The 17,900-nt window shown below is 38.2% G+C and overlaps 1 protein-coding gene across 1 annotated transcript; it reads left to right on the forward strand.

Annotated features, from left to right (window-relative positions):
• The first annotated feature begins 466 nt into the window (after nucleotides 1–466).
• On the forward strand, nucleotides 467–16,148 carry LOC113013443 (scavenger receptor cysteine-rich type 1 protein M130-like). The gene is made up of 19 exons (XM_026154339.1): nucleotides 467–531; nucleotides 1,944–2,264; nucleotides 2,509–2,607; nucleotides 2,749–2,970; nucleotides 3,049–3,240; nucleotides 3,350–3,504; nucleotides 3,693–3,837; nucleotides 4,084–4,392; nucleotides 6,864–7,169; nucleotides 7,455–7,751; nucleotides 8,172–8,480; nucleotides 9,078–9,374; nucleotides 9,665–9,937; nucleotides 10,404–10,564; nucleotides 10,977–11,085; nucleotides 11,264–11,422; nucleotides 11,838–11,933; nucleotides 15,631–15,783; nucleotides 15,926–16,148. Exons 1-19 carry the CDS (start codon nucleotides 474–476, stop codon nucleotides 16,108–16,110), a joined length of 3,846 nt encoding a protein of 1,281 aa, XP_026010124.1. The 5' UTR covers nucleotides 467–473; the 3' UTR covers nucleotides 16,111–16,148.
• The last annotated feature ends 1,752 nt before the right edge of the window (nucleotides 16,149–17,900 follow it).

Genomic DNA, 17,900 nt, shown 5'->3' on the forward strand with positions numbered 1-17,900 from the left:
TATTATGACTCTGTTGAGGCAGATATTATTTAATGGCGTCAAAATTATGTCATAGAGAGTGCTGAGTAAAAAAATCATTTCTAGATCAGTTTATTGAAATATCTCAAATGAAAATAATAATAGCAAATTAAAAACATCAAAACAGCCATGTGCATCAGTTATTAAACTTAACATTTATAATTTATCAACAGTTGATCAATTGTACATTCTAATACAGTATGTTGTGTGCCAGTGTCACAGCATCAAGGGGAATTTTAGTTTAATGAAGAGAAAAGCATAAAAAGGTGCTGTATATGAAGTAAGGACACTTGTGTGTTAGTTAGTTGTGTGTCTTTCAATCTAAGTTAATATTTGTGAGTCTAGCTTTGGCGCGTATGCTGCTCATTTCCATTTTTGGTGGGCGAAGCCATGGCAATATAAAGCTGAGCGCATCATTTGTCTGTCTCACTCTCAAGTCATGAGCTGTGGTGACGATGTGGTTCCTCCTCCTGCTTCTCCACCTTGCTCACATTGAGCTGGTGATCTCACAAGGCAAGTTAATTCAGTTTATTTCATTCTGAACAGTAGTAATATTGTTAATTGTTGGTACTAATTTGAATTTCTCTATATGACCGTGTGTGTGAATGCGTTAGAACTGAGTCCAGATGTGATCCTGAATTTGAACCAAAAAAAACCCCAAAACAATCAATGCAGTACTTTTGTGTAAAATTCAACTTAGGAAGAAATCCTTGAAATACCTTTGAAATATTATTTATATTTTAAAATACACCCATTCTCTCGGGTCAGGGTCGCAGGAGCCTATCCCAGCTGTTTTAGGGCGAGAGGCAGGGTACCCCCTGTGCAGGTTGCCACCAGTCTGTCACAGGGCAAACATATAGAGACAGAGAACCATTCGCACTCACAATCACACAGGGCACCTATGACTCTCCTTCTCTCATTTTATTTAAAAACTATATGTAAAATTGTTTTATTTATAGCAGCCTTTTCAAGGTGTGGAAGAAATGTAACAGTTCAATTCAAGTGTATGTCCAGATTTCTGTTGTGATTTTTTTTAAATCAAGACTTTTCAAGTGCAAACTGGGTTTTTCTGTCAAAAAAAAAGTCAAGAAAAGTACAGTATTTACAAAGAGCTCAGTGACAAGAGGCACGTGTTAGAGGAGGGAAGTCCGAGATTTTTGTGACGGATTCTGCAGATGCAGGTGCAAAATATAGTCAGGACAATATTGAAATTAAGAACACAGGCTGATTTTGTCCTGAAATGAACTGACTGCACCTGTGTTTAAAACAGTGCAATATTTGTAAATTATCCATAAAACTAACCACACCCATCAGCATGCCTCCGAATTGTACTCGCATGCTATTTTGGCCCATTAGCAAATTTAGCCCTCGCTGGAAATCACAGTGGTCCAGTGGTTAGTACTGTCACTTCACAGTGCGAAAGTGATTCAAATCCAGCCTGGGGCCTTCCTGTGTGTAGTTTGTCTGTTCTCCTCGTATCTGCATGGGTACTAAGGGCTTAGTTTAATTGGTAATTCTTAATGATGATGGTGAGTGTGAGCATCAGCGGTGTTCTGTCTCCATGTGTTAGCCCTGTGACAGACTGGTAACCTGTCATGGGTGTACAATACCCTTCCTCTTAATCTATGCCATTTACAATAGACACCCCATGTGTTAAAAAAATATAAACCACTGTGGTTTTTCATTGTTGTTTTTGTATAAATCTGCTGAGGAATGATGATATTATCCTAAAGAAAGACATGAAGGGATTAAAAAGATTTGTAAAAAAAGTGTTTTTACCGATATTCAGATAAAAAACAAATAAACAAAAGACATTTTAAACTTACAACTTTAAATATTTACTTTGCAGTTCCCAAAAGTAAGTCAGCCATGAAAAAATCATAACAATAATAATAATTTGCTGTATAAACCTTGTATGTTCCTAGCTGAGGACAAACTGATTCTAAAAAACAAAGGAGGCTACCCATGTGAAGGCTACCTTGAAGTCTACCATAACAACATATCGGGTTATGTTGGGGATACACACTGGGACAAGAACACTGAAAAAGTGGTTTGTAAGAGCACTCACTGTGGGGAACCTGTGGAGAACTCAGTAACAGATACTGTTAAGCCTTCTGAAGACAGACCGATCTGGCTCAATGAACTGAAGTGTGAAGGACACGAGAGCGCTCTGTGGAAATGTAAACATCCTGGTTGGAAGTCCAGCTATTACTCAAAGCTCACAGTGAAAAAACTTAAGTGTTCAAGTAAGTTTGTTAGATCTTTCTTTCTCTTTTTTTTCTGGGGGGGGGGGGGAGGTGGGGGGGGGGTGGGGGGTATTGAAAGTACTGACAAAAACTGCAACTTTAAAAGCTTAAACTCTTCGCTAAAAGTTGTTAAGAAAATTAAGAAAATGAACTGTATTGGAAATTACTTGATAGGATCGATTGTGGTGTTTGTTGTTTTTTATCTGTATTTATATTTGGCTGGTAATTGAGTGCGTTCCTCAAGGTAATATCACATTGAGCCTGGATAGACACAAATGTGCTGGAGCTGTCAAGTACTCCATTGATGGCAAACCTCCGGGTTACTTTTGTAACAACAGCATTGGTATGTATTTTCTTTTTGCTAATCTTCTATGTGGCAGAGCTGTTCAAATATTGTCAACATTTCTCTCTCAATTTGATGCTATAATAATATTTTATTGCTTTTCGAAATGTTTTGGACTGTTTTAATTCCTCTCTTAAAAAGGTGAAAAAGAAGCCAGGCTTCTGTGTAAAAATCTCGGGTGTGGTGGACTCAGAGAAATTCCTCCCTCAGAGAGTATGGTTAGTGATAATTTCAGGGACTCATCAAAGATGAAGATCGATTGTTCAGCCTTTAAAAATGCAGATCCAGATCATCTGTGGCAGTGCGTGAATGGCGAACAGGACAATTCAGCATCATGCAAACCTGTTTCTGTCATATGTGAAGGTAACACACACACACACACACACACACACACACACACACACACACACACACACACGGTGAAAGTGTTTTTATGAACAGGTTATACGAGACTGCAGCTCAAAGGAAACCAGTCAAATGTGTGTTCTGGGCAGCTGGAAAAAGAAGAAAATAACAACTGGGTACCTGTTCAACAGGACAACTTTGATTTTGATGTGTGCCAGCAAATGCACTGCGGTAACTCTCTCAGCCCAAACAACCGCACAAACAAAAACCTTAATGTGACATGCACAGGTAATTCAACACATCTATATTCCAACACAAACAACTTCCAAGCAAACACTTCACACTGTGAAACTGCTCTCTCTCTCTCTCTCTCTCTCTCTCTCTCTCTCTCTCTCAGATAAAGTTAAAGTAGTTCTGAAGCACTCTGGCAAAGACAGCAAGTGCTATGGTACAGTTAATATTGAAGTGAAAGGTTCAGTTAATCCTGTGTGTGCCTCCTCCTGGACTAAAACTGAAGCTGAATTGGTCTGCAAGGAGCTTGGATGTGGGGAAGTGAGTTTTCAAGTTTAGTCACCATAAGTTACCTGTTGTTCTGATACATGGATACTGAGCGTTCATGTATCAGAAACTGTCCATACAGCAGTGCTACTGGATTTATTGTGATAAGTGTACTAACGTGCACCATTAATACTGGATGATTATCAATGAAATAACATAAACTCATAAATGCTTTGTTCTAGCTGATTTATACTGAAGAACATCAGAATTCAGGAGGGATAATGGACCATGTGAGCTGCAAAGGCAATGAGTCCTCACTGTGGCACTGTCAGGCTCAGCATGGCAAGAACATCCAGTGTTCAAACCAACCTTATGTGGTGTGTTCAGGTGAGATACAGCAGTGGAAATGTACAGAGTGGCTGCTGATGGCCTTTGTCTGCTTTTATAATGGGATTTTAAATCCTGCAATAAATTCTATGTCGAGAGAGAAAATGAGTTACTTCATTCAGTGAAATTGTGACATTGTTAAATTATGATTAAATTTTCCCAAAATGTGTTCAGTAAGAGTTTAATTTAATGTATTTATTCTTTTTGTGTTTCGTGGCTGATAAATCTCTTATTGTCGTGGTACAGGCAGTGTGGAGGTGAAACTGGCAGATGGTCCTGGAAGATGTGCTGGAAGATTGGAGATAAAGCATGAGGGCCAGTGGAAGAAAGTTCCTGTAAAAGGATGGACAGACGCTCAATCAGCAGCTGTCTGCAAACAACTGCAATGTGGGGAAAAAGGCAAAACTGAAAAATTCAGTCAGGGTTCTGGTAGCTTCCTGTCAATAACGTGTCCGAGAAATAAGAAGATATCAAAGATATCTGAGTGTTTAACAGAAAACTCAAACAACCAATTTTCGGATCGGGAAGCGGAAGCAGCTGGAATCACCTGTGAGGGTGAGTGTCACGTGCCCTTTGACCTTGTTGCTGTGTATAACTGTTATAAGTAATTACACATGTGTCACAAATGATAGTGCTTTCCCAAAGTAAACATACTGAAATATAATAAAATGCTAGAACCAGGAAAAAGACATTTTCATTCATCGATGTCAGTCAGAAGAAAAAAGTGTTTTTTCCCTCTGCTTAGTTACATGCTTCTATTTATTAAATCATCAAGTCTAAGGTCTAAATACACTTACCTGTGAAAATCCAACTAGAAACCCAAATAAACAATTTGTCTTTTTGCAGTGTTGGTCCACGGTATAATTGGCCATTTTTGACTACTTTTGATGTTTCCTCTACATTTCACCTTAAAAACTATTTACTTTGCCTTGTTTGGTATCATTGTTTTCAGCACAGCCTCACGTGTCTGAATTTACAGTTATGTTTTCATTTTGACATGCTGTATTAACACAATTGATCTAAAATCAGACAAAAAAACATAAATTCAGAGTAGAAAAAGTTATACTTTTTTACTGTAACAACCACAAACATGTTTAATGAATCATATTTCATAACTTTAAATGCAAATATAAATTGTCAATTTTAAAATTCTATGCACAAGTTTTGCAAACAACAAAGTTATTTGCATCCATTTACCTTGACTTTTTAAATAACAATTTCAAACTATTTACATAACAATCAGCTGTTCTGCCTTCAATAAGATGCCACACAAATTATTTGTGCCACTCCAAATATTTCTGTCCACTATAAAGGAGAACATCACAGCCTGATACCTGCAGGTCTGACAGCAGCAGGTGTATCACCCCTGTTTCTACCTGGAGACAGCAGTCGCCTCATTGTTCTGACACACAACACAAAACTATCCACAACACTACACACTAACTACACAAGACAACACATTAACTACACACTCCAAACACACTAAATGTCACAAATCTCTCTCTCTCGCCGTCACTCCTAAAACCTCTGTTTTTGTTTTTTTGTTTTTGTTTTTGCTCATAAGCAGAGAGTGCTTGCTAACGCTGTCCTTAGACAGTAAACGTGACAAAACTATTCAGGAAAAAACGCCACGTATATATTGTTTATCATGACTCTGGTTTTACGTGGCCTATCAACACAATTTAAAAACTGGTATATATCACCTTGTTGCTTTGTCTTTAAGTGGTCATGTGATTGGCTTACCACGACTACTTTATTCTTCCTCAGTCAAACAGCAGCACTCATGTGATTGTTTTGCCCCCTTAGCTCCAGGTGTTGTGCTAGACAGCGATCGTGATTACCGTCCGCGGGAGCGCGCGCAGCTGCTTAAAGCTGTAGCGTCCAGATTACTTACAGCTACTTCCATGCAACTGATATAAGATGCGGTAAGCTGAAGACAGCTTCAACCGTCTGTTTGTTGAAAAATAGTAACGGACCGCGTTTTCTTCTTAGTAACTGTAACGGCGTTGTAACGATTGGAATAGTAATTAGTTAGATTACTCGTTACTGAAAAAAGTAACGCCGTTAGTAACGCCGTTACTTGTAACGCCTTTATTCCCATCACTGGTCTTTTGTGAAAAAGTCATTAGGCTTTTTTGGGTGCCAAATGTCTTTGTCAGTAGATTAGCAGACTAATTACAGACAAAACAATGTTTTCCCAATAGTGGAGTGTTTACCAGCCACTCACACCTTGGCCAATAGAATAGAATAGAATAGTCTTTTATTGTCATTGTAAATTTACCACAAAATTGTGGGGGCTCCTCGTCAAGTGTGCAGAAATAAAATATAAATAGTAAGACAACAGGAATAAATAACAAGCATTCTTCATTGCTTTTAATGTCTTTAAATTTCCTTCACCTTAATTCTAAAAAATCTGAGGTTGTCAGTTGTTACAGTAAAACCGAATCATCATTTAAGAGCCTTCGTATCATTTTTGGTACTGATTTGAAATTTGAATCTCACATCTCAACGCTCACCCAGTCTATTTCTCTCATTTAATTAGGAAACATCACAAATTTCAGACCCTTACTGACACTTAGCTTTGTGGAACTTTTATTGCACGCTTTAATTTTCTGTTGTCTTGAGTACTGTGACTCACTTGTCACATGCACCTCTCGGTCCTCTTTAGCTCGTGTTTAGCTGGTCCAGAATGCAGCACCTACACTGCAAACAAAAACTAGCTGGTGCTCATACATATATATAATGCTTTTCTACTCCTTTAGAGCACCCAGAGTGTGTTTTGCTGAAAGTAGTAGAGAATCATTATTCTGCTCAGCTATCAGCAAACACATTCAGCATTTTAAAGTCAAAGCGCTTTTTACTACAAGCCCAATTAACCCAGTCACAAGCACACATTCATGCAGTGCTTTAATCCTGTGTCTAAGGGCTTTGTCTAACATTCACACATGAACGAATGACCTTTCAACAGGTAGACGACCTGCACAGCCACTTACTGTATATCATGTTTCTCTCTTTGTGTCCATCAGGTCACAAGGTGGTGTTTTTAAGTGGAACCTGTTCTGGTCATGTGGGGATAGAGCATGGCAGAGAAATCTACTGGCTCTCTGGGTCTAAAGAGACATGGAACCAAGAGTCTGCAGACACAGTGTGTCAGCAGATGCATTGTGGGAACGCTGCAAACTTTTCTTTCAATTCTACGGCTGATATGATTAATAAAGTTTGGAAAAACTCTTTTAGCTGCTCATCCAGAGAAAACTCTCTTTTTGAGTGTAACCAAACTACACCTCTGCCTCCTGACCACCATAATTCTACTGCTTATGTGAAATGTTCAGGTAATGTGAAATATGAAGGAGTTAAAGTATAAAACTAAGACTGACGTCAATATGGAATTGATTTATTGTGTCACTAGTTGTAATGTGATCCACTCAGAAGAGACAATTTATTTATAACAGACTTTACCTTTTAATGTCCATAGATGTACATTCACCTCCTTGTTTTCTCTCAATCAAATTTCTACTATTTTCTATTTTTTCTGAAACCTAGCTTGGTCTAAGAAGTTGTGAAATATCTGCTGATACTAGTTTCCTCTTAAATTTAACTTTTTCATGTCACAACAGGAAATATTGAGATGAGGTTGACGAACAGCTGCTGGGGAAAAGTCAGGATTCGTGTAGAAGAGAAAGAAGGAGATATGTGTGGAGACACCTGGACAGAAGACAAGTCTGTGAAGCTGTGTGAAAAGCTGAACTGTGGGACGCCCATAAAAGCCCACAACAGTCCCAAAGATGGTGATATCCTCTTTAAGAGTTTACACCCGACAAATCAGACTACTGACCTGACACAGAGCATCTTTGTCAAAAACCAGGACAATGATAAGTCCTGTAAACAAAAACCAGCCTATGTTGTTTGCTCAGGTAATTGTTTTTTTAAAAGTAATTTTATATTACAAAAATATAATAAATGTCATAACTTGCTTTTTAAAAAGTTTCATTTTCAACTGATTTGGACCCTTTGGAAAAAAGTGCCAGTTTTATTGGTTTGTTGATTCTTCAGTCACTAAGTTACAGGATAACAGAATGTAAAAAACAAACAAAAAGACATAAGTCTGTTTTTAAATGTTCCTTCAAATGTTTTAAAAATATCTTTTTAAATACTGTTTTTATAATTAAGCTCATTTGTGTTAAAGAAGCAAATATAAATCTTTCTGAAGCTATCAGACTGAAATTCTTTACACTAAGATGATGATAGTTCTTGTTGCTTAAAATTCTAATTAAAAATAAAATAAGACTATTATAAATATATGGTATTATTATTTTTGTTTTGTTTTCTTGCAGGTAGTGTCAAGCCCAGATTTAGCATTCCCAGTTACAAATGCTTTGGAAACGTAGAGGTGGAGTATGAGGGGAAGTGGATCCCTGTGTGCGAGGATGCTCTCAAAGACACTAACAATGGAAACACCATCTGTCAGGAGCTTAAATGTGGTGATGCTGTCGAGACTCTTCCCTACTTTGGACCTGCACCAGCAGATAAATTAGCCATTTCAAACCTAAACTGCATTGCAAATGCTAACAGTCCATTATCTGCATGCAGCAGTGTTACTGCTTCTACAGCTGCCTGCAAACACAGTGGCCTCCGATGCTCTGGTGTGTATAATGATCTTTGTGTCAGCAGTTTCTGAATTATTCTTTGCTCCTTCAGCCTAATTTTAAAATAAAGGCTTTGAAACTGAATTGAAATTGAAACAAACTGAGACTAGTTTGTATTTCAGAAAAATGTTGAGATAAAAATAATGCTGCGTTCAAACTTTGACATGCTCGCCTTCAAAGGTTACTGTTAGTGCAATAAAGGGTAGAATGTTAACATCCTCACCTCCATTAATGATATTTGTTCTACTCAGTTTTACTCTTTTCTTTTCTGCTTGTTGTCCATGTCACCAGTACGGCTCTGCCACACAGTCTGACTCACTTAATGTCTGGAATCAGCTGGAAACAGCTGGCCTGTGCAGTCTGATGGTTATAGAAATATCGCTGTCATCAGTTGTCATCTCTTTGTTATCACTCTATAAAATCATTTTATTTACACAGCAGTCAGAAGGGTAGCTAAACTTCAAAAGTGTAAAACTTTAAGTTGATGCAGGATCATAATGTCATTTCTGTGTGCAGAGTGTGTTATTTATATCATTCAGATCCTGTTGGTTACATCATGTTTTGTGAACTTTTTATTTCTCTTGTCTGTCTCAGAATGGAGGACGATGGTACCTGACAAAAAGGCCTGTAGTGGAACAGTGTTGGTTCACTGGAGACAGGGACTCAGTGCTGTTTCCAGAGAAAACTTCAATGAAACTGAGAAGGAAAAGCTTTGCCAGGATATGGACTGTGGTGGATACAAATCAACAAATGAAATCCACCCCCAAACAATTGAAATAGATTCTTTTTGGAACAAAAGCTTCAGCTGTGGTGAAAATCCAGGAAGCATTTGGGAATGTGAAAATAAAACCACACCCTCAAGGAAGGAGCCTGTCTTTATTGAATGCAAAAGTAAGATTTATATCAGCAGGACTGATCTTAAATGATCACAGACTTTTTACATTTGCACTGGAAACACTGAAGAGTGAAACAAGACACTCGGAGTGTGAAGGAGAATTATTCCAGATACACTGGATAAAGTAACAAACCAAAGCTAAAAGTGTTAAATGAACTATTTGATTATGGACTTGTGCTTCATATTTTGACTTTGCAGTGCAGAGAAGATTAACTGATCATTTCTACCTCAGTGCTTTATGTCTTTATCAATACTTGACTGCAGTGTTTATTGCTTTCCTTCCCAGAGGAGCCCAGTGTCAGCCTTTCACAGGGCTGTCGTGGGGAAGTGAGGATAGATGACGTTCCAGTGTGTGCTAGTAACTGGGATCTATCCTATGCACACAAAGTTTGCCAAGAAAACCTTTGTGGCAATGCTGTCTTCATTGAATCCAAAGCTCCATCAAAGGGTTCAGGTAACATTTACCATGTCAGCTGTGAAAAGTACCATTCCATCATTGGCCAGTGCAGGAGGACTAAAGGAAAGTGTGACAAAAATGTGGTGTTCATTACTTGTAGTGGTAAGTGTGAGTCCATACACCTCTCTTTCCATAAACTCATCCCTATATACAGTACATACATGTATGTCCTCTCTTAATTCTGGTAATATTTTAATTCATTATCTTGGGATAATTTTTAGGTATTTATTTTATAAAACAGAAGATTATTTCTTTAAAATAAAAATGACATTGTCAAGCTCATTATAAGATAGTGAAGCTACAAATAATTTTCATTGCAAACCATGACACTTATAGTCTGGCAGGTTCTGTCCAGAAATCTGAGTTATTTGTTGAAAATTTCTAAAAATAAATATGTGGAACACATGTTTTACACTCCAACTTTAATAAATGCAGAGTGATGACAGGTGCTTGCTTTGCTCCTAGTGATTTTGCTAAAGCTAAGGTGACCATCTCTAACATCATATTTGCCAGACAGAAGTGGATGAGCTTGTTTCCTTCTTTAAACACAGTTTCTTTGCTTTTACAGAAAGTGTAAAGTTCCGCACGACTGAAAAACATGGAGGTGTCCTTTATGTCAATTATCGAGATAAGTGGGAAAGAGTATGTCCATTTAATCATTCCCAAAACTTAAAGCTCTGTGAAGAGATTGATAAAGAGACCCCTAGCACCTCTACGGAAATCAAACAGGTAAATCTTTACATTTTACATCTTGAATCGGTCACTGATTTGTCTCATATTCTACAAACCAAAATCATGGACAGTTTCCTGGCTCTGTGTCTCAGCTTAATCTAATAATGAAGACTGGAATCTCACATTTTAAATATTTAGGTTTATAAAATGGAAAGAAATGCATGAGACTTGTATCTGAATAAACACAAATTGACCAAATGTTTGAAACTTTCTGGACACTTTGCTGACACAAAGTTTGCAGAAATATAAAAGAAATTGAATGTCCCAATACTTTTGGTCTGGACTTCTAGTGACTTCTTTTGCTGTGTGTTGCTTCAGTCCGGCCTGTTTTTTTACTGCCAGAGAAAATTTCAGTGTTTTTGATTTTGGCTGTATCTCTAAATGTGAAAAAGTTTAAATTTGATTCAAGGTCAACTTAGAAACAACACTGGAGTTCACTGATGTTACCATGGATGTCAGGCGCTCTGTCAAAAGAAGTTCCTGTGAAAGCACTAATCAAGTTAAAATATATTGTCCCGGTAAGAGAAACCATGAATCCATCAATCAATTAGTTGTTTTTGACAGAAAGACACTTTTTGTATTCTGTAAATCTGAGCTGACTTACTTTGATCAACGTGATACAGATAAAGTGGAATTCAAACTCACTGTAACTGAATCCGGAAAAAAACATAATAAACTGGCTGTGTGTGATTTCAGACTATGAAACACTGACTACCGCAACACCAACCCCACCACGTCCGCCTATACCCACAGGACCTATTATCGTGGGTGTGATATTTCTTCTTGTTGTAGTGATCTTGATTTCTTCATTTATACGAATGTATGTCAGGAGAGTCAGGGAGTCCAGAGCTTTAGGTGAGTATATTTATTACATGACTTACACACATGTTTTTTTATTTGTTTGTTTTTGCTCTAATGAATTACCTTAAAAGGCATAAAAATCCTGACTGAACATGAGATCAATCCAGAGCTTTCATGCTTAAAGGAAAAGGGTGTTGGAAACTTTTAGAGGGCAGTCTTTCAGCATACTGACTGAATTCTGACTCAAATAATGCCGTCACTGCTGCTGATTGAACAAGGAGCACATCAGCTCCACCAAACTCGACCAAATGTAAATACAGAACAGGGAAAATTAAGAACGCCTGTGCTTGTGGTGTGCTTTTCATGCTCCTGTGCTCCTTGTACAGTTACTTCACTGGTACATTAGCACAGTGCATTGGTGAGACAGCTGTTGCTGTATGAGTAAATTTATAACACTGTAACCTTTCAGCAAGAATGCTGCCAGGGAAAGACATGGAGTTTGAAAGTGGAGATTATGAGGACGTCATGGACAAAGACAATGAGATGGAAGACTTCAGTCGTGGCAGTGAGTCATTCATTCAGTGTTATCTTATCTGTTTTTCTTTCTAAACAGTGTTTAAAGTCCATAGCTTAATGGCCTTTGATATACTCTACACCACTACTATCGTTATTTTAATTTGGACACGATAATATGAGAAGCTGCACCACCTACACTAACTACTGCATGTTAGTACTACAGTTTTCTGTCTTCATAACTTATTTTTAAATAACTGTACTATATCAAGAACGTCAGTGGCTCTGCCCATATAAATTGTTACCTGTTTTTATATGTTTCATATAAAAACATGTATATGTTTTTTATCCTCTTCAACGTCATCCTTCCTGCTGTCGAGTTGAAGGTGCACAAATTTAAATTTCACCTAAATTTCAAAAAGATAGACATAAAACAGGTATAAAAAGTAAAATTATCTTTCAAAAAAGTAATATCAGGACAACGCATCTTCTCTTTGACAGGATTACACCATCTTTTGTTCACATATAAATCCAGACCCCCACCTTTTCTCTTGCCACTAGCTTTAGCTTCTGTGTCAGATTGTATCAGAGTGGAACCAGTTATATACACATTATCCAATCCAATCCAACTTTAGTTATATAGCACTTTAAAAACAACAAAGTTGACCAAAGTGCTTTCCAATAATAAAACAGAGATAGCAGTTAAAAACCATACATTAAGCATACAAAGAAATAAATATAAATAACAATAAAATAAATACATATTTTATGTAATACATATTTAAATATGAAAAAGAAGATAAAAAGGTAAAAATCAGTGTATATATATATATATATATATATATATATATATATATATATATATATATATATATAAAAACACCCAGCACGCCCCTGCGGGCGGTTTATCCTTCAAGCTCGGGTCCTCTACCAGAGGCCTGGGAGCTTGAGGGTCCTGCGCAGTATCTTAGCTGTTCCCAGGACTGCGCTCTTCTGGACAGAGATCTCCGATGTTATTCCCGGGATCTGCTGGAGCCACTCGCCTAGCTTGGGAGTCACCGCACCTAGTGCTCCGATTACCACGGGGACCACCGTTACCTTCGCCCTCCACATCCTCTCGAGCTCTTCTCTGAGCCCTTGGTATTTCTCCAGCTTCTCGTGTTCCTTCTTCCTGATATTGCTGTCATTCGGAACCGCTACATCGATCACTACGGCCGTCTTCTTCTGTTTGTCTACCACCACTATGTCCGGTTGGTTAGCCACCACCATTTTGTCCGTCTGTATCTGGAAGTCCCACAGGATCTTAGCTCGGTCATTCTCCACCACCCTTGGGGGCATCTCCCATTTTGACCTTGGGACTTCCAGGTTATACTCGGCACAGATGTTCCTGTACACTATGCCGGCCACTTGGTTATGGTGTTCCATGTATGCCTTGCCTGCTAGCATCTTGCACCCTGCTGTTATGTGCTGGATTGTCTCTGGAGCATCTTTACACAGCCTGCACCTGGGGTCTTGCCTGGTGTGATAGACCCCAGCCTCTATGGATCTTGTACTCAGAGCTTGTTCTTGTGCTGCCATGATTAGTGCCTCTGTGCTGTCTTTCAGTCCAGCTTTGTCCAGCCACTGGTAGGCTTTCTGGATATCAGCCACCTCCTCTATCTGCCGGTGGTACATACCGTGCAGGGGCCTGTCCTTCCATGATGGTTCCTCGTCTCCCTCCTCTTTGTTGAGGTATTCACTGAGCACTCGGTCAGTTGGGGCCATCTTCCCAATGTATTCTTGGATGTTCGTTGTCTCATCCTGGACTGTGGTGCTGACACTCACCAGTCCCCGGCCCCCTTCCTTCCGCTTAGCGTACAGCCTCAGGGTGCTGGACTTGGGGTGAAACCCTCCATGCATGGTAAGGAGCTTTCTTGTCTTTATGTCAGTGGCTTCTATCGCCTCCTTTGGCCAGATACTTTGGTGTCACGGTTCGATATTTTTTTGATACAAAAAAAATGTTCATGCATTTTTTATTTGTCATTTATTAAAATTATAAATATATATTTTAACTCAAAAGTACAGTTTTTAAATTTAACCCTAACCCTTGTGCGTGTTTTTTATTTTGACAGCGAATGCGCACCTGCGGACCACTTATGTGCAGCCCTGGTTATTTAGCTCATCATATTGCAGCCACAGAAATTCTTTTGTCCATGAAACCATAAAGCTGCACTTTCTTTTTGCCTTATAGTCTGATTTGTCATAACTTCTCCGTTTTGTGGTAAGCTTTTCTTTGGCTGTCACTTCTTCACCCTGACCTGTCTTATTTGGCTCAGCAGAACTGAAATGCTTTTACACATGCACTCACATAAGCTCAGCGATTCTCTGCGCGATCAACCTCTCACATGTTTAAGCTTGCTGCGGGAGATTTCACTTGTCATGTTTGCATAGTAAGCTAACGATTAATAAGACGATGTCAGAGGAATTGGTGCACAAATTATCATCACTCACAGATCAGTGCTGTCACTCTCTATACACAGTTCGCACGATTGCAAAGTGAAAGCAAAAAAACAAGCGCAAATTCAAACGCGACTTCAATATGTCACATATTGACAGTGGCTCACCGATGCCAATGACATAATTACCCAGCTACATTTCTGAAAGAATGCAAAAGCATTGACATATATTTTTCCTACAATAGCCCGACGGGCAGGGAAGAGATAGATTTTGGTAGCCCGACTGAAAAAATCGCTAGCTCCGGGACGTCGGGCTAGCGATATTGCGAGCCCTGTATCTGATTGAGGAATCACTCATCTTTGGAAAAGAGAGTTTATTACAGAGAAATGGCTCTTTCCAAAATAAAAGCTATACTATCCGCTTCTTCTGGGCTATATTCTCAGCAGCATAAGGAGAATCATGTGCTAACAGCTGTCTAAATGACTCGGCTAAAGTTAGTAGCATGCTTGTTGTTTTTGTCTTTGCACTAGGATGATGTCGGCGTAAATGTGCAGTCATATTCGTTGTGTTCCCACTAGTGCTTTCAGGTTAATCTCGTTGAAATGACCTTAACGCCACAACACGGCAAATCTCCGTTAACGAGCTACCGCCGATCGCTCCGTGCATGGGGCTAGACGGCCAACACGTTAACGAGCTAACTGCGCTAACACACTAGTTCACACCAATGTAATTGAGCATTGCATGGCACATCCAACATACTGTTTTACTTTAGTCCATGACTCGCTTACCTTCAGGGTCATACGTCACATGAAAACCAAAATAATTCCAAACGCCAGATCTGAATGAGGTTCAATTTGCCTGTTACAAGGAGAGCTTAACTTCTGTCTCGCTAGCTTGCCCTGTGCTCTTCCTTCTGACTATGCTGTCTGTGTTGAGCGCTCAGTGAATCTGCATTCGACTACTCCGCCTAGGCTGCACTGTCGAGCCTAGGCGGAGTAGTCGAATGCAGATTCACTGAGCGCTCAACACAGACAGCATAGTCAGAAGGAAAATTGATAAAATTAATTACAAATGCTGTATTGTTCGATACATATGCGTACCGAACTGAAAGCACTGTATCGAACGGTTCAATATCGATACGAATATCGTTGCACCCCTAATATATATATATATATATATATATATATATATATATATATATATATATATATATATATATATATGGACTTTATATTGGTAGATATAAAGTCCAGGCACAGATCTGGGATGTGAAAGTTTATTTTTTAATACAATATTAGCTTTTTTTCATTCAGGATTCAGATCTGAGACTGAATTTGTCTCAGAAAATGATGGGCGGAGTGTTTCCTCTTTACCTTATGATGATATTGATGAAGCAGATGAGGCTCGACCCCTGACCTTTCCGGCCACTACTGCTCCTGCTGCCCAAGACATCAACGTTCATGAAGGTGTCCATAATGAAAACACTAGAAAGTTCTGAACCAGTTTGAACACAGTGTTTTCACATTTCAGTACCAATAAATTTCAAATTTGAAAATGGCATCAATCTAATCAGTGTTTAACTGTGCCAAACATTTTTCTTTGTGACAGACGGGGTAACCTACGAAGTGGAAGATCCACAGGAGAGTTATGATGACATTGATACAATCCCTGAAACTGCACAGACTACAGCAGAGATCCACGACAGCCCTGAAACACCACATGACTTAAACACAGCAGCCCCAGGATTGGTGAAGAGGGATGAGGACTACCTAGAGCCAGATCAAGACAAGTGAGCCAAATGCAGCTTTAGAAACTACTTAAAAAAAAAAAAGTCTCACAAAGTGGCTCATGACAAACACGACAAAATTAACTGTTCTTTTTCTCTAATTAAAAATAAGAGGTCAAAAATAATTTAAATATATTCATGCAACATACATTTACTGAAATTCCTTGAAGAAAACGACATTTAATGCAAGAACTTAATTTTAAAAGAATTTAAATCCATCCCTTGATCCTGTATAGCAAAAAACTTAAAATGTAACAAAAAAGACAGATACTAGTGTTATCAATAAATCATTCCATGATATTGTGTTTAATAGTTGTTGAATGTAAAGCTTTTATCAAACATGTCTGTACTGTGTGGTATTACATTTTTCATTCAGTTTTCTTTGTTTAAATGCGTGACGTTGATGCAACACATGAGCTAGCTAATAGATAGATAGATAGATAGATAGATAGATAGATAGATAGATAGATAGATAGATAGATAGATAGATAGATAGATAGATAGATAGATAGATAGATAGATAGATATTAAAAAGGTTTGCTTAGCTTACAGTTTCTTAAAGGTGGGGAGCTAGCCTCCTCTTCCTGCTTCTTGTTTTCAGGCTTAGCTAAGCTAACTGTCTTGTTACATTTATATTCAGCTATAAATGTGAGTGTAATATCGATATTTTCATCAAACTCTGTAGAAACAAACAAGTGTATGCCTCATAATATTAAGCTACTGTTCTAAATATAGTATACTCTTTAAAACATAAAGAATTCAATAAGTTTTGGTTGCCATCTTTTGTCTTTCTGAGTGATTTTGTTTCAATTAACACATCAGTTAATGGTCCAACCTGAAATACCAGTGCTGTTGGTATTTTGAAACTGGTCCTTTAGTCCTCATGTTAAAGATGCTCAACTTCACAGGAACATATCTGAGTGACACGTGTGTGATCTTTCATCGTGTTTAGCTTCGCTGGTACATTTTGTTTCAGCACTAGTCAACATTAACATGTGATTTCGAGTCACTGTGAATTACGGATGTACTTTGCTAACAGAACTAACTGGCCAGCACTACGATTAGCTGCTAACTCCCAAGCTCTACCCTACTCCCAGTTGAGATTACATTCTGTTCATAGGGATGAATAACATTGCTTTACTGACAATGAACAACATTTTTAGGTTTGATCCTTTATGCACATCTAGTGATGCCTCAGACACTCGGGGATTTTGGAAATGGCTTAGATGTTGAGTATCAAACTGTATGTTATGTATGCTATTTATAGTTTGATACACAGCACAATAAGCCATTTTATCAATAAGACGTCGCTTGTAGAGTCACCCGAAGCTCTGAACCTGAAAATATTACATGCAATTCTTTCAGGTTGTTGACTCTTTCACTAATGTTTGGGTTCAAAAGAATTTGAATACATTTTCATGATCATGCACTTTAATGTTCTCTATTATAATTAATCATTTTCAGCTGAATTCTTAAAACTATAACAGCCATTTAAATTTTAGCAGTTACTATAGCTATCTGCACTGATCATCTATTCCAATAGTTGTCAAACCGCTTACATTGTTTATAACTGTTTATAACTTCCATTAGTTTCTGTCCTGTTTATGACTTTTAGCTGATATGTAATAAATCCTTGCGGTGTCTTTATTATTGTCTTGGGAAAATTCACATGTGATGATTATGTGACGACCTGTCAGTTTGTGGTAGGTACAAAAACAACAAACAAACAAAAAAACAATACATGTTACTGTTACTGTACTTGAGTAGAATTTTCAGGCATCTATACTTTGCTTGATT

The sequence above is a fragment of the Astatotilapia calliptera genome, chromosome 20 (assembly GCF_900246225.1).
Source record: "Astatotilapia calliptera chromosome 20, fAstCal1.2, whole genome shotgun sequence".
Taxonomy (NCBI): Eukaryota; Metazoa; Chordata; class Actinopteri; order Cichliformes; family Cichlidae; genus Astatotilapia; species Astatotilapia calliptera.